Source organism: Bicyclus anynana, chromosome 8 (genome assembly GCF_947172395.1).
Source record: "Bicyclus anynana chromosome 8, ilBicAnyn1.1, whole genome shotgun sequence".
In the NCBI taxonomy this organism is placed as follows: Eukaryota; Metazoa; Arthropoda; class Insecta; order Lepidoptera; family Nymphalidae; genus Bicyclus; species Bicyclus anynana.
Genome location: NC_069090.1, coordinates 7,295,395 through 7,320,384, shown reverse-complemented (window position 1 = coordinate 7,320,384; position 24,990 = coordinate 7,295,395). Strand labels below are relative to the sequence as shown.

At 37.7% G+C, this 24,990-nt stretch overlaps 1 protein-coding gene across 3 annotated transcripts in view; it reads right to left on the bottom strand.

Annotated features, from left to right (window-relative positions):
* The window catches only part of LOC112047732 (scavenger receptor class B member 1), a 109,358-nt gene that overhangs the window by 14,815 nt on the left and 69,553 nt on the right, over nt 1-24,990 (bottom strand). For 2 of the 3 annotated variants that reach the window (XM_024084947.2, XM_024084948.2), the window contains 3 exons: nt 21,133-21,224; nt 15,054-15,214; nt 11,864-12,005 (listed from right to left, as the gene is read on the bottom strand). In XM_024084947.2, coding sequence (XP_023940715.2) covers nt 11,864-12,005; nt 15,054-15,214; nt 21,133-21,224 — 395 coding nt within the window. Of the gene's footprint in view, nt 1-11,863; nt 12,006-14,767; nt 14,917-15,053; nt 15,215-21,132; nt 21,225-24,990 lie in introns of those variants that run through there. The other variant, XM_052883052.1, reaches the window with a different exon arrangement.

The following is a 24,990-nucleotide window of genomic DNA, read 5'->3' as shown; positions in this document are numbered from 1 at the left end:
ACTGACTGCCAACCTTCGTCATGGTGATGACAGCAAGTCATAATGATGATGATGATGATTAAAAAAAACTACATAAAATATAAATAAGTGGTCTATAAACAGAATAGATAGTAGGAAGGTGTTACACCCCTGGGCCTCAGGGAACACTTTATAGGTGGGCGTCCACATGCGGATCAGTGGACACACTTGTATGACTCTATACAAAGATCCATCTGTCTACGATGCAGATATGTGGACGCCTAGCCGTCGATTTTGGCATTAACATCTGATACTGATCATACAAGATTTTAACATGTATTTATTTATCAACAAAATTTAAAATGAAATGAAGCCTAACCATAATGCAAGACAAACCATAGTTGATTTTACAGTCCGCTAGCTATTATATTACATAAATAATATTAAAAGCTAAAAATACAAACAAAAAGAGAAAAAAATAAACAATGATTAGCGGGTAGTAAAATAAACTATTATTATTGTGTGTGAACCGCTGCTGCGACGCTACACAGACTGTTCCAAAAAGTATTCCTTCAATTGTATTCGTATCGTGATCATCCTAATTTTACCAACATTGCATTGAAACAGCGTGGTGCGTCGGCTGATGACAAGATTCCTACAGGATAAGGACAATAAAAGAACTATATTTACCACAACAAACTAGTCAGATTATATCAAAAAGAAAATAAATATAGCCAATATTTTTATCCTCATTAAACCTCGAGTTTATTACCACTAGATGCCCGTCGTAAAATGTAAAACTACACCTTATTATTATAGCCATATCAACTTTATTAGCTTGCGCGGGAAGAGTTCAATGCACTAGGTTCAAATAGGTCCTCGATCACGTATAATATCTGCATGGAGTGCATGGGTATGTTGAAGAAACTTTCTGCAGGGTGACCATGAATTGATTCTTATAGCAATACTTGATGGAATAAGCCGATAGTCAACTAGCATTTAAGGCAAATTCACTATCATTGACGCATGCTAGTTGACATATAAGAAATTAAGATGTAAAAATGTCATCCGGTGCTTACTGCTGGTGGATATCACGCAGTAGGTAAACTATAATTCAAAACTGTCAATTTCAATTGATTTGATGTTTATTTTAATAGGCTGATAATAAAAACCAAAATTGTCGATAGGCCAGCTTGTGGCAAGTAGAAGAACGTCGTGTAGGTATACCAGAGTAAAACATCGCTGAATATGTTAAAGAATTTGCTGCGACATCCCATACTTATGGACAACGTGCAATTGTTGACTTGCAAGAAAAGTGCAACTGTTGAGTTTATTTTCGGCTCTTCCTAGCAGATTCTGCCTTCCGAACTGGTGGTAGAGTCACTAGTCACTACAATAAAAATGTTTTTACTAAACTAAAAAGCGAAAAATCACATCGTATGTTCTACCTATTGATCACTTTGAAGGCGGTGAATCATAAAGATTTAGGATTTTCAGACAGTTCTTTCAGAAACGAAATTTGACTTGAAAAATAAATGATTTTTTGAATTTTAGTTTTACACTTATTGATACAACAGCCCGCGATAGGTACTAGATAGATCGATAGATTAAAGGCAAGAAAAGTTTGACAGCCTATGCTCCTACTATAGGGAAGTTCGGTAGACAAAATTAAAACGTATTTTTGAACAACAACAAGCTCTCGTTCTTATAGGAACCATAAATTGTTCCGAACATGGTCACCCCAGTAACAGCTTCGAGTGAATAAGCCGGTATGAATTAACAATCGACTCGGAACGTGGATCTTATAACAAAATCCTGTAGAGTGCTATTTAAAGAGCAACTTGTCCAACTTGAAACGGCATTGATGATTCACATTACACGTCTACGTCTTGCTGTTCTAGGTTTCACGTAAAAAGTACGCCGGCAGTTGTTCTCGCGTTTATAAAAGTTTTTATTTAACCTTTTTTTTCTACCAGTCGATCAATGTTGCAAGCTTTGGAATACATTCTTTAAATTCAGGAATTTTGTATGGTTACTCAATTTTTTAGACAATCTTAATCTATAAAAGCGAAAAGTCACTTATCACGGTATCTCGAAAACCGCTTGACGTACAAAGTTGAAATTTGGCAGGAAGGTAGTTGATAGTTAGTAGACGTCCGCTAAGAACGGAATTTGTGAGAGGGCCGGATTAAGGAGGTCTATGGAGAAAAAGTCGCGGGCGTCCACTAATACATCTATGTAAGTGATCGAAATTAGTTTGATGCTGTAGCCAATATCATCGTAGTAGGTAGGTACATACATTTTAATAAAATTAAAGTATGTGTCTGTGAAATTAAATTAAATAACACGTGTTTTGAGACACGTGATATTGGTGAAGAAGGTGTTAGACGGTGAAGAAAAAACATTGGGAGGAAACCTGCATATCTGAGAATTTTCTTAATTCCTTACGTGTGTGAAGTCTGCCAATCCGCATTGGGCCAGTGTGGTAGACTATTGGGCTAACCACTTTAATTCTGTGAGTAGTTTCGAGCTCAGCAGTGAGCCGGATATGAGTTGATAATGTTGATGATAAACATATAAAATGTATGAAAACTACAGGAAATATGTCGGTAGCGGCGTTCTGTGGTTGTGGGCGGTGCGGGAGCCCTTGCGTGAAAGACATTTTTAGGCCACACTGATGAAATTAAACCGAGATGTGTGACGGTTATATAAGAGTCTGCGGGGCGGCTGGAGACGATCCGGTGCTCTAGCCGCGCCATTGCACAACGCCACAGTTAGGTTCCGGCCCGTGTCCGTTCCGTTCAGTGCACAAGGATGCGCGTTATTACTACCACTGCAGTCATATTATTGTCTTCAGTCATATATAGTTGCGATAACATTATTATCAGCCTATTTCAACGGCCTACTAGGGCCAGGCTTCTTTGCTTATATAGACTCACCAATCACCATGCAGCTATGGTGATAATAATTCATTAAAGATCAGATGTTATTGATAATGACCGTTACCGACGGATGCACGTGCTTTCCGACCAGTGCTGTAGCGTGATTTAAAAGCGCCCTGTATCAAAATTAGTTGGGGGGCCCAGGGTAAAGATTTCTGACAAAAGAGTAAAGAATGCTAACTCAAAAAAAATATGACAGTGACTTAACCTACTAGTATGTAGGATGTTTAAATTTTTTTGGCGCTTAACCCGGGAAAAATATTCTGGGAATCATTAAGCGACATTGTGGATAACATTTTACCATTTTTTGCATTTACAGGTGTAGTGTTTGTGTATACTAAATAGATACCTACAATACTACATACACTATCTCATGTACATTGGTAGTGGGGGCACGGGGCAATGAGTCAGTCTGTCACCGGCGTCCGACCTGAGTGGTCGTGCGCGGTGTGCTTGCCTTACCAGTGTAGAGAAGAGCCAGTGTTTAGCTTCTCTTATAGTAAGGACGAGGGTCCTTACAACAGGTAAGGGGCTTCTGTAGTCTGGGAGGCCCCAAATCATTGATAAGGCTTATACGGCGGTAGCTACGCCCCTGTCTCTGTCAAGGCACGGGGTGCTAACACCACCAACTTCCTAACTCTTCGCTGAGAATTTTAACTGAAAAAGCGGTAGTTTTTCCTGTATACGGTATAGCACATAACTATAGTCACGGCAGAAGCCTTTTCGCAAATTTCTGTAGCACAGCCTGTTCTATTAATAAGAAAGGAAATTAAAACAATTTTGTAAAGTATTACGTATTATTTTTTAGGACCATTTTTAGTATGCTCAAGCCAATTTATCGCATCTGTTAACAATAGTTTCTGTTAAAGTAAGACTTTGAAATATTAAGTGATGGTTAAAGGTTATTAGCTAGCCTACACAAGTAGGTACATAATAGTACCATATTAATGAAACCCACTTTCCAGTAGGTACTCTAATCAGTCATTCCACGGCAAATGGAGTGTGATAATGTACGTTTTCTATCGATTCACGCTAGATGTGTGCCCACAGTCTAGGTACGTGTTATACGCTTTCTACGTAATTGTATTTTTACAAGCTCAAATTAACTTGCAACGCGTAATGTGTCTACCTTTTACCTTTGCTACGGCATTTACGCATTATAGAATGCCGGCAAATACGCATACAGAGTAGACCATGGAAGGTTTATGAATTTCGCAGTCCGGCTGTACTTTTGTTTTTGAGAATTTTCTCCCATAGATTCTAAATGAGTGGTGGATTGTCAACTACAAAAATATCTAATTTGATTTTCGCAATAATACCGCATTGGTACCTCGAATTGTGCACACTCAATACCTCACAGCGCCTGGTCTATAATTTGATAGACTACTATGATAGAGACTAGAGATTACTACTAGATAATAGAGATTCCGTCAGTTAAAGACAAATAATACGATATTGTGAAATTTAGCGGAGGTAAAGTTTTCTAGTTCAGTTATTTAAGTTTAATTAGGTATGTATTTAATCGTGGATAGGTTAGATTTAGATTAGATTTTAATTTTTTTCTAACATCATCAACAAATCTTAAAAGAAAAATCAATTATCATCACCTATAAAATTTTTAGAATACGATTATGATTTTGAATTTTGTATCTCAGAAAAAGCAAGTGAAAAACTATCGCCTCGTCCCTAAAGGACATACAAGACAAACAATATAAAAGTTGTGTGGCTTTTTTATGTGTGGCAATTTAATCAAATTAATAAACAAGGTTAACTAAAAGCACTATGTTCGGTTAAAGTGGACGTATGCGTAAAAACAAGACCGCAGATGTGTGCCGATCGCTTTCACTGCACATGCACAAGGATATTGCCAACACTTTCAATTGTATAAGACTTTATCGAGATGTCGCTGAAAAAACACCTGTTGCTATCTCGGACCCTACATAGGAAAGCTCAGAAACGGAAAGCAAGAGTTATATTTGCTGGATTTGGAATAAAAATCGTAAAAAATATTTAAAGTACATATTTTATTTAAATTCGCGGACGCCCGCGATTTCATCCGCATGAAACTTAATGTAAACTTTAACCCCTATTGCACCCCTTTTGATTTTATTTTCGCAAAAAAGTAGGTATCCTATAACCTTCTCCGTATTATGGTCTCAAATCGTGCAAAGTTTCATTTGAATTCATTCAGTAGTTTCAGCGTAATACCCGGTTAACAAAAAATACGGACAAGCAAAAAATGTTTTGGTCAAAATATCTTCCATGTACAGAATTTCACCTGTTCCAGTTTTATTATAAGTATAGATATAGATAGATTTTTTATTTTATTTATTTATTTATTTATATACATGACATGTGCCCAGAGAAACATTACAGTTTCCCAATTCGTTTCTCGAGCAATCAGGAATAATAATTACGACAACAAATCTTAAATTACAAAATGAATATTAAGCAAACAAAATAAATTAAAAATAATAAATTCAAAATCAAATAAATTAAAAATTAAAAATAATAAATTCAAATTCAATCAAATTAATAATAATAGTCAACAATTAAAATACACAAAACAAAAAAAAAAAAAAAAAAATAATAATAATAACAATCAAAATTAACTATTCAAATAACAAAATTAAAAATGACATATACATAAAAACTATTCTAATAACAATTTAATTTTATTTACAATCTGATAGACAGGAGTGTAAAAAATGTCAATCTCTAAATTTTTACTAGTGAGATCATTGAGCAGGCGCAGCGCTTGAGCCAGCGGCGCATGCTGGCTTACTTTAGTTCTGCCACACGGCACCACAAATAACTGGCGACGTCGGCAACTTATATACTTGTCAGGAACATGCAAGTCTATCGACCCTAATATGACAGGATTACTTTTTTCGCCTCTAATTAAATGTATTATGTACTGTAGCAGTGCTACTTTACGTCTTATCTCAAGTTTATTGTACCCTGTCATACCCAGAAGAAAGACGCTTGGATAAATAGTAGGATAACCCACTGAGTACCCATATTGTTTCCTATAAAGCCAACGGACGAACTTTTTTTGAATCTTCTCTATCATATCTATGTATTTGTACTCAAACGGACTCCAAATGATGGCATTACATTCGAGTTTACTTCGCACATACGCATTATACAGCGTCTTTATTATAGCAATTGAGTTAAAATGCTGTGATTGTCGGAGTACAAACCCAAGAGTTTTATAGGCTTTACCACAAATATCCTGTATGTGACTGCGAAATGATAAGTCTTCAGACATACTTGTCCCTAGATCCCTAATAGCAGTCACACGCAAAATATTTGTGTCACCTAACTTGTAATTTCCAACAATCGGTGCTACCTTTCGACTAAACGTAATTACTGCGCATTTATCAATATTAAAATATAATTTATTTTGATTACACCATTGCAACACATTGTCTATGTCGTCCTGGAGAAATTGAACATCTGAAGCGCGTTCCACCTTAAGAAAGACTTTTAAATCATCTGCAAACAGTAGACACCTAGCGCGGGTTATAACATTCGGCAGATCGTTGATCAAAATTAAAAATTCCAACGGGCCTAGGTTACTTCCTTGACTCACACCAGAATGAGTGAAATATGGTTCCGAACAATGTCCCTCATACTGTACGTACTGTCTCCGATTTCTCAAGTAGCTGGAAAAGAACTTAAGTAATGACGGTGTAAATCCAACCGATGCAAACTTACTAAGAAGCACGTCATTATCAGATATAGGTAGATAGATAGATACAAAGATGAGAGCCGTGATAGCCCAGTAGATATGACCTCTGCCTCCGATTCCGGAGGATGTGGGTTCAAATCCGGTCCGGGGCATGCACCTCCAACTTTTCAGTTGTGTGCATTTTAAGAAATTAACTATCACGTGTCTCAAACGGTGAAGGAAAAACATCGTGAGGAAAACTGCATACCAGAGAATTTTCTTAATTCTCTGCGTGTGTGAGGTCTGCCAATCCGCGTTGGGCCAGCATGGTGGACTATTGGCCTAACCCCTCTCATTCTGAGAGGAGACTCGAGCTCTGCAGTGAGCCGAATATGGGTTGATAATGATGATGATGATGAAGATAGATACAAATCGAATTCTTTCGTAAGTAACGCCATAGGCGTGTTTTCGCTTAAATCACCCCTTTCCCCATAATTAAAGATTAACCAGGTACTTACTAGTAAATAAATCAAAGAAATAGCAGACGGTTAAATAGCCCAATTAGGGGATGAAAGTTATATAAAGGTACAGGTAGGTCATAATTTTGGACCCGGACACTGGACCAACAAGGCAGTTAAGTAAGCAAATATGTATATAGTTTACCTACTCTTATTTTCAGAGTAAAACAGGGTCATTATTGCAACAAGAAAAAAAATACATTAATTGTTTACACGAGTAAGTAACAGCTGTGACCTTGAACTCCGTACAAAGAGTGACTTTAAAAATGTCTTCCGCGGTAATAATAAAAATAATTACAAAATTATACCATATTTATCGTACAATATTGTTTTAAATACGGAAATGAAGGACGTGAGAACGCTTTACCAAGAGATTTGACAATAAATAACTACAAATTATTATTATTATTTATGTTTTTCTTAGATCTCCGAACGTTACGTACGGACTTGTGAATCATGACTTAATATTGACTCATCATCATCAACAACCCATATTCAGCTCACTGTTGAGCACGATCCTCTCAGATTGAAAGGGGTAAGGCTAATAGTCCACCACGCTGGCCCAATACAGACTCGACAATATTTAATTGCAAACGCGAGGCAAATTACTTATTATCAAGTCTCCATCTCTTGCGTATGCCCTGTTAACAGACTAGTGTTTTAATAGGGTTCTGTATGAAATTGCACCACCAAGCTGATTTGTTTGTTTTTCAACAAAAAAATTAACAACATTTTAACCACCTTCAAAAAAGGAGGGGTTCTCATTATGGCCATAAAGGCCATTCAGTCGACTGGCATTTTACGATAGTAATCGATGTAGGTATTACTGAGAACTGTAAAGCTCATTACTCTAGGTCTGGATTCAACCTACAATTAATATTGTTCTCATCCTCAATATTATTTTAGTATCAACTTACTCCGCCCCTAGGCAACTGACTGCCCCCCTCCTCCCCAGGCTACGGGCTGCCGACGGCCTTGAAAACAATAATGTTCAAACAAAAACAAAGTTAATGTACAAAAACTTAATATGTACTTGCAACGCGTATGTGTAACCGCGATGTCTTATAAACCGAGCATGTGCGAGTTGAACTCGCGTGAAAAGGGTTCCGAACGATGTAATTTATGTTTTTAAAAACCTGACCTGAAATTGTAATTATATAATTTGTAGACTCATTTTTTTCATTAATTAAATAAAAAAAAATCTTTATTAACCAAAAATATATACAATAACCAAGTATTTGATTGCCTGTGGTCTCCACACTAGATTGATCTGTATCACCAGACGTAGACCAGGTAAGATTTCTATAAGTTTTCCGTTGGATTAGGACTTAAAAATACATATTATTACGAAAATATTATAAATTAGATGTACATGTTTTAGTTTAGTTTAAACCTAAACCTGAAATGACTATAACATATATAAATAAACATTAGTTTTGATGAATAAATTTTAATCTATATATATAAAAATGAATTGCTGTTCGTTAGTCTCGCTAAAACTCGAAAACGGCTGAACGGATTTATCTTATCTTGGTCTTGAAATGTTTGTGGAGGTATAGGGAAGGTTTAAAAGGTAAGAAAAATTTGATTAATTACCGGGAAAACCATAAAAAACGACCCTTTTCTATTTCCCATACAAACGTTTAAGAGTCAAGGGGTAGGGTAGGGGTAGGGTAGGGGTAGGGTTATGGGTAGGGGTAGGGTAGGGGTAGGGTAGGGGTAGGGGTATGGGTAGGGGTAGGGTAGGAGTAGGGTAGGGGTAGGGTAAGGTAGGGGTAGGGTAGGGGTAGGGTAGGGGTAGGGTAGGGTTAGGGTAGGGGTAGGTTAGGGGTAGGGTAGGGGTAAGGAAGAATTGCACATAAGTCAAAGCGAAGCTTGACCGGGTCCGCTAGTCTATAATATAAAAATGAATCGCAAAATGGTAAGCGCATAACTGAACAACGCCTGGACCAATTTGGCCAATTCTTTTTTTAAATGTTCGTTGAAGTTTTAGGATTTTTACGGCGAGAAAAATAGGTAAGTAGGGGTAGGGTAGGGGTAGGGTAGGGGTAGGGTAGGTGTAGGGTAGGTGTAGGGTTGGAGTAGGGTAGGTAAGGGTATGGAAAAAGTGCACATAAGTCAAAGCGAAGATAGACCGGGTCCGCTAGCATATGTATTAATAAATCAATGCCACTTTAAGTTGTTATTTTATAACTGAAGAACGGGCTCATTCATTTAAATCAAATGTTAAGGCTTTGTTCGAACTATTTCGTTGATGTGTTATGTGAAGTTTGCACAAAATCGGTCGAGCGGTTCTTCATTTATCACATTTTTTGTAACTAATGAAATCAGAGGTAGGGTAGGGGTAGGGTAGAGTTAGGGTAGGGTAGGGTAGAGGTAGGGTATGGTAGTATAGGGTAGGGATAGGGAAGAAGTGCACATAAATCAAAGCGAAGCTTGACCGGGTCCGCTAGTACTTAATAATAATGTAAGTTAGTAGGCACAATATTGAATAGTTTACCACGTTAGCTAAATACGTCCTGTAATCTACCTATTTTAGAAAACTAATTTGTGATTCCTCTTTATCTTAATTAGATCTTAATTAGCTATTTTAGTTCATATGTCACACGATGCAGTTTGAGTTTCTTTTTTAAAGTCATCTTGCCCCCCAAAAGTATCTTTTGTATTTTAAAAAAAAAAAATTTAGATAATTTTCGAGATAAGGTGAACGCTCAATTTTCGTCTGTTTTTTTAAATAACTTGAAAACTATTTATCTCAACATTGCAAAACAAATATATTATCTTACGGTCTTTCATTTGATGTATCACACGATGCAGTTTGCAAAAGTTCATTTTTAACTGTTCATCTTACCCCCATTTTCAACTTGATCAGTTTAGTAGATTGGGAGAAAACAGACGAACATCCGAATGTGCTCGAGTGATATTATAAGGGCTTCATTTTTGTACGTACGTATGGATCCATAAAAATTTCCACGCGTGTGACCTTTAAAATCACATAATATAACACGTTTAATAACAACCAAGAAGATTTTTATATTTAAGTTAAAAAAAAAACACTTGAGCATTTACCTACCTAATGTTATTATATAAGATATATAAAAACTTTACAGAAACATTTTCCTTAATCTAAATTTTAGCAGCATAATATTTAAAAACTAGACGCACCTACTTACACAATTTAAATACTCGTATAGTTAGTAACTACTTTCAAAAATATTTAAAAACATAACATTTACACATAAATAAGAATTTTTATTTTTAGGTAAATATTCTTCAAGAGGTTCCTACTGTATAGTAAATTGGTAAATAAGTATTTGGAAAATACTTTGTGTCTAATTCAGGAGCATAGTTTCGAAGTAGGATCTTTAAAAAATCTCCTAATATTTTACTATGATATGAGAGTTTAGGTTGCTAACTCGTTTATACTTAATTGGAAATTTGGAACAGTGAAATTTTCCGATGATTCCGATTTAATGGTAGAATCTCACTGTTTATCCACCACCGACTTGTAAGTAGACATAATAAAAAAACATATTTTGTACCAAGGATACTAATATCATAAGGATACTAATATCATTTGTTTTTTTGTTTGTTTGAACGCGCTAATCTCAGGAACTATTGGTCCGATTTGAAAAATTCTTTCTATGTTAGATTGCCCATTTATTAAGGAAGGCTATAGCCTAGGAATACGGGGATAATATATATGAATATTATCCCCGTTTTCCTACTGGAACAAGAACCACGCGGGTGAATAGTTAAATATATGTATATTATTTAAAACTGATTGTATTTTTTTTAATAACAAGTAGTACCTACCTACAAATAGTAGTTAAGTACATAATATTCTATTGCAAATTGCTAACATACAATAACAAGGAAATATAATATGCCTTTAATTACCACAACTAGCGTATAACCGTTGCACTTAGAACAATCAAGACAATGACGATGATGATGGAAGAATGGAACAAAAAAATCTATAATTCATCACGTTTATAGTGAATCGACTAAGCTAAAGAAGGTAGTAGTGCTTTGTAGTACCTATATTTACGTAATTGTCACTAAGTTAGTAAATGGGACTAAACGCCGAGAGATCATAGGTTCGATCCTCGACCATTGGACTATTGTTGTACCCACACCACACCTATGCCAACGCCAAAGTGGAGCCTCAATAGCTCAACGCTAAGAGCGGTAAGATGGTGGATCGATCCCCGCCCCGTTGGTCTATTGTCGTACCCACTTCTAAGACAGTCTTTCCCGACTAGTTGGACGGGAATGGGAGTATGGGTCATATTTAAAGTATATGGCAAATATTCTTTGAAAAAAAAAACATTATGTCTATGAATAACATTTTTGTAGTTAAAATTGACAGACCGAGCAAATGGCGCATCGGATGGTAAGTGAAAAACTATTGTTATAACTAATAAATAGGGCAACACTTGACAGGGCATGCAATGATGCTTTATTTTATAAGTGTTAAGCTTCATTTTCCAGCAATTACACCGGCAACCATGCTCTTCAGACCGGTACCTTGTACATATGTATCTGTGCCGAAACACAGCAATGCTGTTTGGGGACAGAAACAAGCATAGTGACAGGTACCTACTTCCCGGATGCTCACTGTCACTAAAAAACACATAGAAGTACTACTAAAAACTTACTAAGACAGATGGACATTCCGACACGTGAGTGATCTTAAACGGGTTCCGTTGTGTAACCCTTAACCTCGTTTGCAATGCATGGTGACGTCATACACATAGTCAAGAACTCACCAACATGGGTATGTTGGGCACCACCACGGAGTCGTCGTCGGGCCCGGCGCTGAGCTCCGGCACGAAGGTGTACGTCCTCTTGTAGTGGAACGACAGCGTGCCATTCTCGTTGTCCGTGATGTTCACCTTCTCCCATTCTTCTCTGGTGGGAAAAAACCAAAAAAAAATTTTTAAAGGAAAATAAACTTTGGACCTGCAGAAGTGTTTTTTGGTGAATAAGAAATACGCAAGGTAGGGTTTAAAGTTTTGCAACATATTATTATTGTAGTATTATTGGTAGCATTCCGATCTTGGCGACCACGACGCGCGACCGCGACCTGCGACCGCGACTTGGTCGCACGATCCACTGCTTGGTAAGATTTGATGTGGAGCGTCTCGGTCTCGGGTTTTGTTTAGTGCTCCATATAAATTCATACTAAGTAGTGGGTCGCGCGGTCGTAAAGAATGGAATTAAGTTTTTCACAAAATCCTCGGGAACCATGGATTTTTCGGAGATGAAAAACCTATTGCCTGTGTGTTAATCCAGAGTAAAATGTATTTCTATATCAAATTTCAGCCAAATTGGTTCAGTAGTTGCGACGTTAAAGAGTAACAAACATCCAAACAACATCCATACAAACTTTAGTGTTGATAATATTTGTAGGATTCTCTCGTCCAATATATACTCGTATATTTTTTCTCAATTAATCTTTTAATTAAATAAAAAATCGAAGTATGCCAACCCTGAGTGTGCCCAAGTATTTGTGCATCGGACTCGTGCAAATAATATTTTGTTATTGTAATCGTTTATTAATTCGCTACGAGATTTTATATTTGGATATTATTTTAATCTACTCTATTATTCATATTATATATTTAATGAGCCATTATTGCAATATTGCAGAATTCTCAGACACTATACACATTATTTCGATAAGGAAGCTTTATACACAATTTATCTTAATTTTATTTAGATGCAGCCCGATTCCTCTGATAAAATAGATACCTATCTTTGAATGTGAAGGACGATCGATGTATTTCCTGTTAGTCTTTTATTTTATCCTTCACTGCATTTAGATTTTTTGCATAATAGCATTTAAGATAATGTGTGCCGAGTATTCAGAGAAAAAATGGAAATAAATAATATTATACTTATACTGGTTTTTCGTACTTATTATTGCGAGACTATAAGATTGATGTAGGGCATGCGATCTTGCGTGACAAAGTTGAGTAGGTATAGAAAATTATATGCTTCCTTATACCTAACTCAATTATGAAAAATGTACTTGAAGAATCTGTTGACAATGCAGAAATTCTGCTTTTCGATGTTTGCATCACCACGTGACATACTTTGTGATTAGAATTTTGTCACGAATTAGCTCAGTGTGCCTAGTGGGAGTTTTCAATATTTTCATACTGTTACGATCGTTGACGTAAAAACAATTTCATATGGAATTGAAACAGTTGTGCAGTAGTGCCACTAGATGGCGCTGTTTCAATTCCTTATAAATTCGCGTTTACGTTACGTGACAGTAACTTATCAAACTGCCACTAGGCCCTCTGATGTTTACAGAATAATATAAAATGGCATTATTAATCGACTTCATTCGTCCTTTGAAACGAAATAAATAAAAAAATAGGACACAGATCTAGATAAATAAATGATCATCCGTCATCCACGGTCGTTATATACTTTACTTTACTTTCTGGCGTTCTGCATTCTATGTAACGTTGTAATTTTATGTCACCACGCAGATAGCAAGCGTTTTAAGCGAGCCGAGCTGTATCCCGGAATATAGAACGTAGAACCTAGAATACAGAACTCAGAACGCGTTGAACTCTTTTTCTTTACGCGATTGCGGGTAGTGCCTATTATTATTTTTATTGTTATTTAACTTAGTAACTATTTTCTTTCAGTCTACGCCAGTGCTCAAGTAATACAAAAAGTGTATTGATTTGGACGCGCTAATCTCTGGAATTACCAGCGGGATTTGAAAAATTATGTTTGCATTTGATAGATCACTCAATGAGAATGAAAACGATCGGTGAAAAATCAGCGTTCTGATATCTATTTATATAATCACTAGCAGACGCTGTGTGGTTTCATCCGCGTGGTTCCCGTTCCCGTAGGAATACGGGGATAAAATTAAAGACAGTGTAGCTTCCCAACACTGAAAGAATTTTTCAAATTACTTACAAGTAGTTTCAGAGCCAATGCAAACAAACAAACAATCGAATCTTTCCTCTTTATAATATTAGTATAGATTATTTATAGTAGCCTTTACGGGACCAACAATCATTCTAAACGATCTCTCAATATTTCCTTTGTAGATATTTCTTCTAATTCCATATAAGCATAACGATTGAAGTTTATTCTGTGAATCTCTCGAGGTCAGCCCGCGGTCGAACGATGGGTAAACAATGTCCATTATTTATGTTTAACAGGAATTCGTCATCTACCTTCGTCATATACATTAAACATTAATGCACATAGTACATATATACATTAGTCAGCCGTTTGTGGGTAATAGTCGATAGAGCAAGCAGCCCAACTTAATGGTAAGTGAAAACCCCATTTCCTACAACAGAACAACTACACAGCGTATATGGAAGGTACTAGAAAGTGCTGCCCTGAAATTTCACCAGTAAAATACCTTAAAAACAAGAATGCTGCCGGGTAGCAGAAAAGGCAAGTTGAAGGCGCTGCTCCATTATTACTATTAATTATATGTATATTATTATTATTTGTTCAGGATGGGCTTGAAGCGGGTGATGATAGATACTCACGAGTACGTACGCATAAGGTTCTAGCTCGTACAGGACGGGCTTGGAGCCGTTTTTAAGGAACTCGCTGCATTGCTGACATTATAGGAACACGTTCACGAATCAGAACGTCAGTCAGTTGGGGTGGTGATCGATACTCACGAGTACACATAAGGTTCTAGCTCGTTCAGGATGGTCTTGGAGCCGTTGTTAAGGAGTTCGTCCGCGTTACTGACGTTATACACGTACAGTCGTACACTAACGTCATTGAACTCAGGCGGAGTATCAGATGGCATGGTGACAGATACTCACTAGTACACATAAGGTCCCAGATTGACTTGTTTGGAGCAGTTGTTGAGGAACTCGTCCGCGTTGCTGACGTTATATATGTACAGGAACGTCATTTAGCCCAGGTAGAGTGTCAGATGGGATGATGATAGATACTCACGAGTACACATAAGGTCCCAGCTCGTCCAGGACGGGCTTGGAGCCGTTGTTGAGAAACTCGTCCGCGTTGGTCACGTTGTACACATACACGTGAACGAAGGGGCGCACGGGCGGCCGCGCCCACCACTCGAAGGTCATCGAGCCTGGGCGGAGTACCAACTCCTGGCAGACAAAACGGAAAAAAGGTAAATTTTTATTGTATAGTTTCAAAGTCAGAGTTCAATTCAGAGTCAGTTATCAAAGATAACTCTGACAATAGCCTCAATAGCTCAACGGTAAGTGCGGTTGTACTCATCACCGATCGGTGGTGGTTCGATCCCCGCCCCATTGGACTATTATCGTACCTACTCCTAGCACAGTCTCTCCCGACCAGTTGGAGGGGAATTAAAAATATGGCAAATAATCTTTTTTTTTTTTAAATACAAGTGCAAAGATATCCTTTAATTTTCTCTCTTTTTTCTCTTTATTTCTTAGATAATTAATTTTTGTCGTCGTCATCAACCCATATTCGGCTCACTGCTGAGCTCGAGTCTCCTATCAGAATGAGAGGGGCTAGGCCAATAGTCCACCACGCTGTCCCAATGCGGATTGGTAGACTTCACACACGCAGAGAATTAAGATAATTCTCTGGTATGCAGGTTTCCTCATGATGTTTTCGTACACCGATTGAGACACGTGATATTTAATTTCTTAAAATGCACACAACTGAAAAGTTGAAGAGCTGTGATAGCCCAGTGGATATGACCTCCGCCTCCGATTCCGGAGGGTGTGGGTTCGAATCCGGTCGAATCGAAGTCGAATCTAGAGCGTGTGTGGTCTAAACTCCAAATTAACTCTCATATCAGGCTTTGTGTTTACAGTGAACCTTTAATAACAGGTTAGTGATAATAAGAAAAACGTTAAAATAAAGATAATTTACGTCTTCACTTACGTATACGTTTAATAAGGTTTAACCGCTCGGCAAGCCAGTTTAGTATGCAACGCAAGTAGGCTGTTCGAAGGCAGTATTTGGGTGAAGGTGAGCGAACGAATATCGCTGATCGCTCCCACGTGCTTTCGAAACGTTGTAACAATCGAGTGCCTTACTGTGAGATGGACCTTGTAACCATCCATTCATTATGATTACACTTTTCGCCTTAGTAACGACTAGCAGACGCCCTGCGGTACCACCCGCGTAGTTTCCGCTTCCGCAGTAATATGGGGATAAAATATAGCCTATGTTACTCACAAATAACCGAGCTTTCTATTGGTAAAAGAATATTCAAAATCGGTTAAGTAGATCTAGAGATTATCCCCTACAACCTTACAAAATCACGGTGTACGAAAAACACACAAGAGATCGCGAACACAAAAGTCAAATAATACCTACATGTCTACAAAAAGAAGAAAAGCACAGACAATTTTACAACGTGTACAAATTCTAAAACCTTATACAGAAGAAATAGTTAAAAAGGATAACGTTATTGTTGATTTGCAAAACAATTTGTAGAAAAAACGAAATAAACCTATTAATGCTGAGTGTTTTCTTATGTGCAAGTGCACAAGTTCACTAGCCGACACCCTGCGGTTTCATCCACGTAGTTCCTATTCCCGTGAGTATACGGGGATAATATATAATTCTAGTGGTAAAAGAATTTTTAAAATCGGTTTATTAGATCCAAAGACTATTCCCTACAACACCACACGATGATAATCTTTCGCTTTTATATTTCATCATCATCATCATCATCATCATTATCAGCCGATGGACGTCCGATGCTGGACATAGGTCTCTTGCATGTACCTTCAAGCACAACGGTCTCGAGCCGCCAGCATCCAGATTATAATATTTAGATTAACAAAAATTCTTTTGCAGTCGAAATTCAATGCCTTATAAAATAGCAAATAACAAAAAAAAACCGTGAAGTATAGGATAAGTGTCACACAGAAATAATATGGCGTAGGTTGATATTTAAAGAGCTATTATATATATCTTATAGTACGAACCCACCTACATTTACCGTTAATTCCACACCGAATCTACGATTCCACATTCTCCCTATATGGCGTGTGATAATAAGTTCCGTTACGCATATATTCACGTCACGAACAACGGTTGATTATGTTAAATAAATCATTCTAATGCATATTTTAATATTTATTCTTTTTAGATAAAGACGTCAGATGATCGCGATCTTTAGGCTACTTTTCTATCAGAGATGTGCGTTGTATAAACGAGGTGTTGTGATGCTACCAAAGGGATACCTAGCAACTTAAAAATAATTGATAATAATTGTTTGATAAGGCTTCCACTTGACTATAATTATGCCTAATGTACAGTACCTAATCGTAAGGTGTTAGCTGAAACTCGCTTGCCTAGAAGATCGCTGTTCAATATTAAAAGATACACACACACACACGCAGAAGACACCCGTGTGGCTCCCGTTCCCGTAGGAATATGGGGATAAAATATAGTCTATAGCACACATGTATAGCTTTTTTTACATTATATAGGCGAGCGCTTGGCTGCAATCATGCTTGACAGTAAGCGATGATGCATGGTAGAAGCCGCTTGCCTAGAAGATGTCTAGACTATGCCTTGACTTGAATATACCCATGTTGTAGGTGGTAGGGAAAACGGAAGCTGGAAGCGTCCCATCAGTGATAGCATTTTTCAAATCGGTTTAATAGTTTCAGAGGCTACTCAATGCAAGAAAACAAACAAATCTAGGTTTACTAAACCGATTTTGAAAATTCTCTTACCAAAAGAAAGCCACGCTGTGTGTCGGGCTATATTTACCGAGATGAATGAAGAGAAGCGAGATATACGCGGGTGAAACCTCGAAGCATCTGCTAGTTTACTCAAAAAACTGTTGTTTTCAAAAACAGCTTAAAAACATAGTTCACAAAACAGAACATAATGGTGTGACTAACAAAATATTAAACGCGTGTAACCGTTTACATTACAGCAAGTAATATTTAATTGAACATCTGTATTGCATAACACAGTTTTTGTTACAACGTTCTCACTATTATTGTGAAGTAGACAAGTACGGTCAGCAAAACAAAAAGTAGAGCTTTTATCTATACTTATAATAAATCTGTAGAGAGTACATTCTGTACATTTAATATATTTCCAAAATAATAACTATCAGGGGGTGATTAGTGATCGATACTGATGCCAAAAATGCAATCAGTAAAATTTTTGTCTGTCTGTCTCTCTGTCTGTCTGTATGTTCGTTATAGAAACAAAAACTACTCGACGGATTTTAACGAAACTTGGTACCATTATTCTTCATACTTCTGGGCAGGTTATAGTATACTTTTCATCACGCTACGATCAATAGGAGCAGAGCAGTGAAGGGAAATGTTAGGAAAACGGGAGAAGTTACTCCATTTTTACAGCGATACTACTGTAAGGGCTGGATTACAGAGGTCTAAGGGCGGACTAAATTGCGGGCGTCCGCTAGTCTATACTAATGTTATAAACAGGTAAAGGTTGTGAGGTTAATAATCAACAATAATCTCTGAATCAACTGAATCGATTTAGGAAATCCTTTTACCAATAGAGAGCCACGTTATTTGTTAGTATCGGCTATATTTTATGTCTGTATTATCATGGGAACGGCAACTTTGCGGGTGAAACCGGCAGTTGCAGATACAATTTTCAATAACATTTTAAAAAGCAAAAATGTCTAGGAGGTTGTACTAGGATTTTGCAACACAAATAACCCAACGTGCGTGGATATGACCTCTTCCTGCGATTCGGAGGTCATAGGTTCAAATCCGGTCCGGGGCATGCACCTCCAACATTTCAGTTATTGTGCATTTTAAGGAATTAAATATCACGTGTCTCAAACTTTGAAGGAAAAACATCGTAAGGAAAACCGCATACCTGATAATTTTCTTAATTCTCTACGTGTGTGAAGTCTGCCAGTACGCGTTTGGCCAGCGTGGTGGACTAAGGCCTAACCTCTCTCATTATGAGACTCGTGCTCAACAGTGAGCCAAATATGGGTAGTTAATGATGATTAATATTTGAACATTAGCGAACGCCTGGGAATTCGTCTGCCCTTACACCTTTTTAATCTGGCCCTATCGCAAAATCTGTTAGCGGAAATCTACTAAACTATAAACTACCTCCCTACCAAATGTCATCTTTGTGTGTCAAGCGGTTTTCGATATTTTGTGATAAAGGTCACGAATGTCACCTTTTGCTTTTATTTAGATTCCTTGCATTTTTTTTTAAATTGATAACTTTTTCTGCCGACGGTAGATGGCTATCAAGAAATATGAAATATATCGTGGTTACAAAACCACAAGTCTCCTGCACGTCTGCGATCCGTCACACGAGTGAAGCAGCGGTTACCGAAAAATAAACTTACACAATAGGTTGAAGGAGTTCTTAAATATCATATTTTGCAATCCCTGACCGATAATACATTGGATAATTGCAGTAGGTTTAGTCGGATGCAATCTTTTTAACGTTTCCAGACACTGTGCATTAAGCTGCGCAATATAAGATTTTAGGTATCCCCGGTTAGGGTTCATTTACACGAGCAGCAACTGCTACCGACGACTGCAGTCGGCGAAGTCTCGGCGGCAGTCGACGGCGGTCGCTGACAGCATTCGACTGCCGTTGACTGCCGTCGACTGCAGTTGGTAGCAGTGTAAATGAACCCTTACGCAGGAGCGCGGCGGTGGGTCATCGCCCCGCACATTATTTCAGAGACGTCGTAAAGATTGCATCCGAATATACATGCTACGCGTACGCAAATAGTAGATAGTCATCATAATCAACCTATTATAAGAGGTCACTATAGGGCCAGTCCTTCCTCTTTGTAGGGAGGGGATATGGAGCTTAGACCCACCACGCTATTCCAATGCGAGTTGGCAGGGCGGGTGATAACTTTTGATATTGTAAGCATCATTATCAGATATTGTAATGACTGGGACCGTCTCAACGTATTATTCAAGGCACGGGAGTGTTGCACGACCAACTGGCTGAAAATTTATACTGACGGCGTCCATAGCGCAGTGGTATGCGCGGTGGATTTACAAGACGGAGGTTCGATCTCGGCTGGGCCGACTGAGGTTACTTAATTGGTCCAGATCTTGCTGGGTGGGAGGCTTCGGCCGTGGCTAGTTACCACCCTACCGGCAAAGGCGCCAAGCAATTTAGCATTCCGGTACGATGACGTGTAGAAACCGAAATGAGTGTGGATCCTCCTCCAAACTAGTTAACCCTCTTCCATCTTAGATTGCATCATCACTTACCATCAGATGAGATTGTAGTGAAGGGCTAACTTGTAAAAAATAAAATTAAAAATACTGAGAATTTCTTGAAACCATAGGTAGCTATTATTTCATAATCGAACTCAGGACCTTGTGATTCGAAACTACATTATCAGCCACTGGACCAACGAGTAGTTTATACAGTAGGTAATTGCGAGTAATTGCGAAAAAGCTGGAGTTAAAAACCCTATTAGGCACATTTTTGATCCATTAACTGGCAGTTATGTTGTAAGCTTTAAAAGTAAGTCGAGGTCGTTAGGCGGTTTACTAGTGGTTAGAGATTAGAATAGCGTTTATTACCTTTATCGAGATTTTCTATAAAATATCTAGGTATCTGTAACTTGTCCATGAGTGACTCAGTAACTTACATATTTTCTTAGATATAAGCACTATATATTATGACCAATATTCCCATTTTCCTCCAACTAGTCGGGAAAGACTGTGCTAGGAGTGGGTACGACAATAGACCAACGGGGCGGGGATCGAACCACCACCCCTCGATGATGAGTCCGACCGCTCTTACCGTTGAGCTATTGAGGCTTATGTAGGAACCCATACGATAGATAGATAAAAAATTCATCCTTACTTTACATGTAGTGGTAAGTGGTGGTAGGTACCCTAAAAAAAATATTTTTCAAGATCATATTTTACGACATTTTTAATGTACATATTCTCGCAAAATTACAGATTTCTAGTAATAATAATCTCTGCGCTAAACCGCGGATGGACGGACAGACAGACGGACATAGCGAAACTATAAGGGTTCCTTGTAGACTAAGGAACCCTAAAAAGGTAAGGGTACTTACATGATCTATAAACATGCGAATCCACGAGCTGACGAATATAGCGCATGTGATGCCCAGGAGAAGTAGGACCACCGCAGAGGCCAGGACAAACCCTGAAAACAAGAACAAAACGTTATTAATTATTATTATTTTATTTGTTGTTTGTATTTCGCTGGATGGAGATGGCTCAGTATCGTGATGTTTGGAAGTCCCTACAAAAGGCCTATGTCCTGCAGTGGACGTCCATCGGCTGATATGATGATGATGATGATGTTATTTGTAAAATTAACAAACAAGTACAAATATTTTGCTTCACATCTTTAGGCCGGCGTAATACTTTAATTATTAATTTAAAATAAATAGGTGTCACACGCACGGTTCCCGTTCCCCTAGAAATACGTAGATAAAATATAGCATATTTATAGCACTCATATCAAATCGTTCCTCCTAATGTTAGTATAGATAATAATATTTAGCTAAGTAGCGCCGAAGCTGTCCGAAAAATTAAGTTTTGGGTCATTAAACGTTCACAAAAAGTGATATGATTACAAAAATAGCTCATTATTTATTTCCGGATCGTAAAATTAAGTGGGAGAGACATAGTACAGCCTCATCTCATTTCCCATTCTCTACGATACCAAATTTTTAGTTTTACCTTATTATTCTCTACGCTTTTGTTAAATTACTTATACCTATGATCTACACTAATATTATAAAGAGGAAACAATATAATCAGGAAGATTAGTATTTTTGCATGTAACGAATAAACTCAAAAACTACTGGTCCGAATTGAAAATTTGTTTTACCAATAGAAAGCTACATTATCTAGGAGTAACATATATTATATTTTATCCCCGTATTACCACGGGAAAGCGAACTACAGTTCGATTCAAGCAAGATGGTGCGGGTGACAGTTTGTTTCACTCTTGAAAGCCGCGATTATTATCAACGACGACATACAGGAGACTGTCACCGTAGCCATGCTATCTAAAAAAACACTTTACGTGGATGAAATCGCGAAGTTTTGCTAGTATTAAATATTTTCGTTATGCAAGACCTTATTTATCTTTTTAGTATATACCGAAGTTCATCATTATTTGGTCAGCAGTTTAACCGTTTCAGTATGAAAACGTAACATATTGACTTCCGCATTTATACCACTGAGTAGGTAATGGATTGCCAATGAAATTGACACGCTAGATATACAAAATACAAGGTCATTAATCTGCCAGCATCAACAACATAGGCAAGTATTTTTAGTTCGGAACGTAAGCGAGAATATCACTTCAAGATATTATTTTCTAAAACCGGCTTGTTCGCTTGCGCTAACAACATTGTTAGACACTAGTGGATATATATGACTGACTAGCTGACGCCGCGCGGTTTTACCCGCGTGGTTCCCGTTCCCGTAGGAATATGGGGATAATATATAGCTTAAAGCCTTCCTCGATAAATGGGCTATCTAACACAGAAAGAATTTTTCAAATCGGACCAGTAGTTCCTGAAATTAGCGCGTTCAATCAAACAAACAAACAAACAAACTCTTCAGCTTTATTATATTAGTATAGAAGATGTACCAACGGACAGAGGGCCTGTGATAGCTAGATTTTAGGAAGGCTTTTTTTATTCTTTACAAGTTAGTCCTTGAATACAATCTCACCTGATGGTATCTAAGTGATGATGTAATCTAAGATGGAAGCGGACTAACTTGTTAGGAGGAGGATGAAAATCCACACTCCTTTCGGTTTCTACACGACATTGTACCAGAACACTAAATTGCTTGGCGGTACTTTTTTGCCGGTAGGGTGGTAACTAGCCACGGCCAAAGCCTCCCACCAGCTAGACCTGGACCAATTAAGAAAATCTCAATCGGCCCAGCCGGGGATCGAACCCAGGACCTCCGTCTTGTAAATCCATACCACTGCGCCATGGAGGCCGTCAAAGCTGTGATAGCTAGATTTTAGGAAGGCTGCAAGTTTGTTAGCCTATGTTACTGTTATGCTTGGTATGCTATGTACCTAAGGTACCTCCTAATTCTACAATCGGCTACCTCTTAAGTAAGACTAAATACGGTAGCCGACTATGTCATTTGTTGGGTTCAAGACTGAAGTGGCTTTGGAATAGCCGGTTTCAATTCTGGCTATCGGTTTCGGTCAATTGTTGTTGACATACAACGTGTCAGAGCTTAAGTGAGATAAAATATATTCTGTTACAAATAGTCCCTGCTTCCCGCCTATTTCGTATAGATAAGTGTCGCCGCCTAGCGTATAGTAGCGTCATTTCATTTCATACTTTTATGACTTCCGGTTATTATAGTTAAATTTAATTAAGTAACAATGATTATCAATCCGAACAGTGGAGAGGTTATTATTAATTATTGATATAAATATAATTATTTATTTTACATGATATAAATTCATCATTGGTTATTTTACTCTTAACAACTATGACGTCACGTTATGATTTAGTTTGTATTTAATTTCTCAACTTTGTGTTTCGATATTTTAATATTATTTTACGATCGTTATAAATATCTTTTAATTATTAATGTGTTTTAGATAGAATTATAACGTTTGGTTTGTATAATAATACTCCGGAACTATTATTAAAACGTACTTGTATTGTTAACATATTCGTGCTACCAACAGTAGACACTTACTTTGCAAATATTATAAAATAGAGGGTTGTTTAGCAGATTCATTGATATACTACCATCAGCGTGTAATATTAACATTATTGCGGAAGCTATGCTGAAATTGTTATCGAATAAATTTGTGTACAGTGAAAATATTATTTTACTTCTCCCACCTTCTGTAACATCTCAGAAGTGGGCATAAAACTGTTGGGATCCTACGCTACGGGTCTCGGCAAGAAGAAGAATCGAAGAAAGCAAAAACAGAAATTTTTTTTTTCTTCTTCTACACCACGCCCTTACCAAGAAATCAACTACATGTGACGCACAGAATTGGAACTCAAAGAAGTTTGTAATCAAGCTTCGTCTACAATACCCTGATGAACGCTGGTACAAATACTTCGAAGACTACAATATCGTCATACAAGCGTGTCCGGATACAGCATTCTACGACTAGTCGACTTTGTTGAAAAATTTGATGTCATGTCGGTAAGAGCAAAGGATTAAGGAAGACTTCGAGAAGTGCAACATTATTGGAAAAGACGCTTTATCGTCTATCATCAAAAGCCTTCTGGTGGAGCTACGTTCAAATGCCTTCCAGCCTCAAAACGTCTGATTAACTCTTTGGGTTTTCATCTGAACAAGAAAGAAGCAACTAAGAAGACAGAAGCATCGTCAATGCGGCAGCGAACGTGTAGAAAACTTGCAGTGTATGGCGCCTCTCCTACGCTACAGCCCTCTGGACTGGGGCCCTGCTACACCTGCGGGAGCACGAGCCTCTAGTTGCCGCGCCGCCGCGCCGCCGCGCCGAGCCATTTGCTGGGTTGCTGCGACATCGTAAACTCCGGGGCAGCAAACACATACAGTCCAGGTTAGTCCAGCTATGTATACTTTTATATCGTAAACTTTTTTTTGCGCTTATACAAACGCCTCGCCATTGGTGTGCCGCGTGCATATAAAATTACATAATACATTGGTACGACAAGTAAATTGAGTATACTGCCAGAAAAATAGTAAAAATCGCCCATTGTTATGAAAAGTTTTGAAGGTGCTCACTAGTAAATATTAGAGTGGAGTAGTAGGTATAGGTTACATATGTCTATGTGACGAGACATGCAGGTATATGGATAAAGTACTCGTGATGTGTTCAAGTAGTGATACGTGAAAGTTAAAGTTTTTAATGATTATTATACTGTTATACATTTTATAGAAGGCAGTAAATGATCAAGTTGCTGGTACAACTAGTC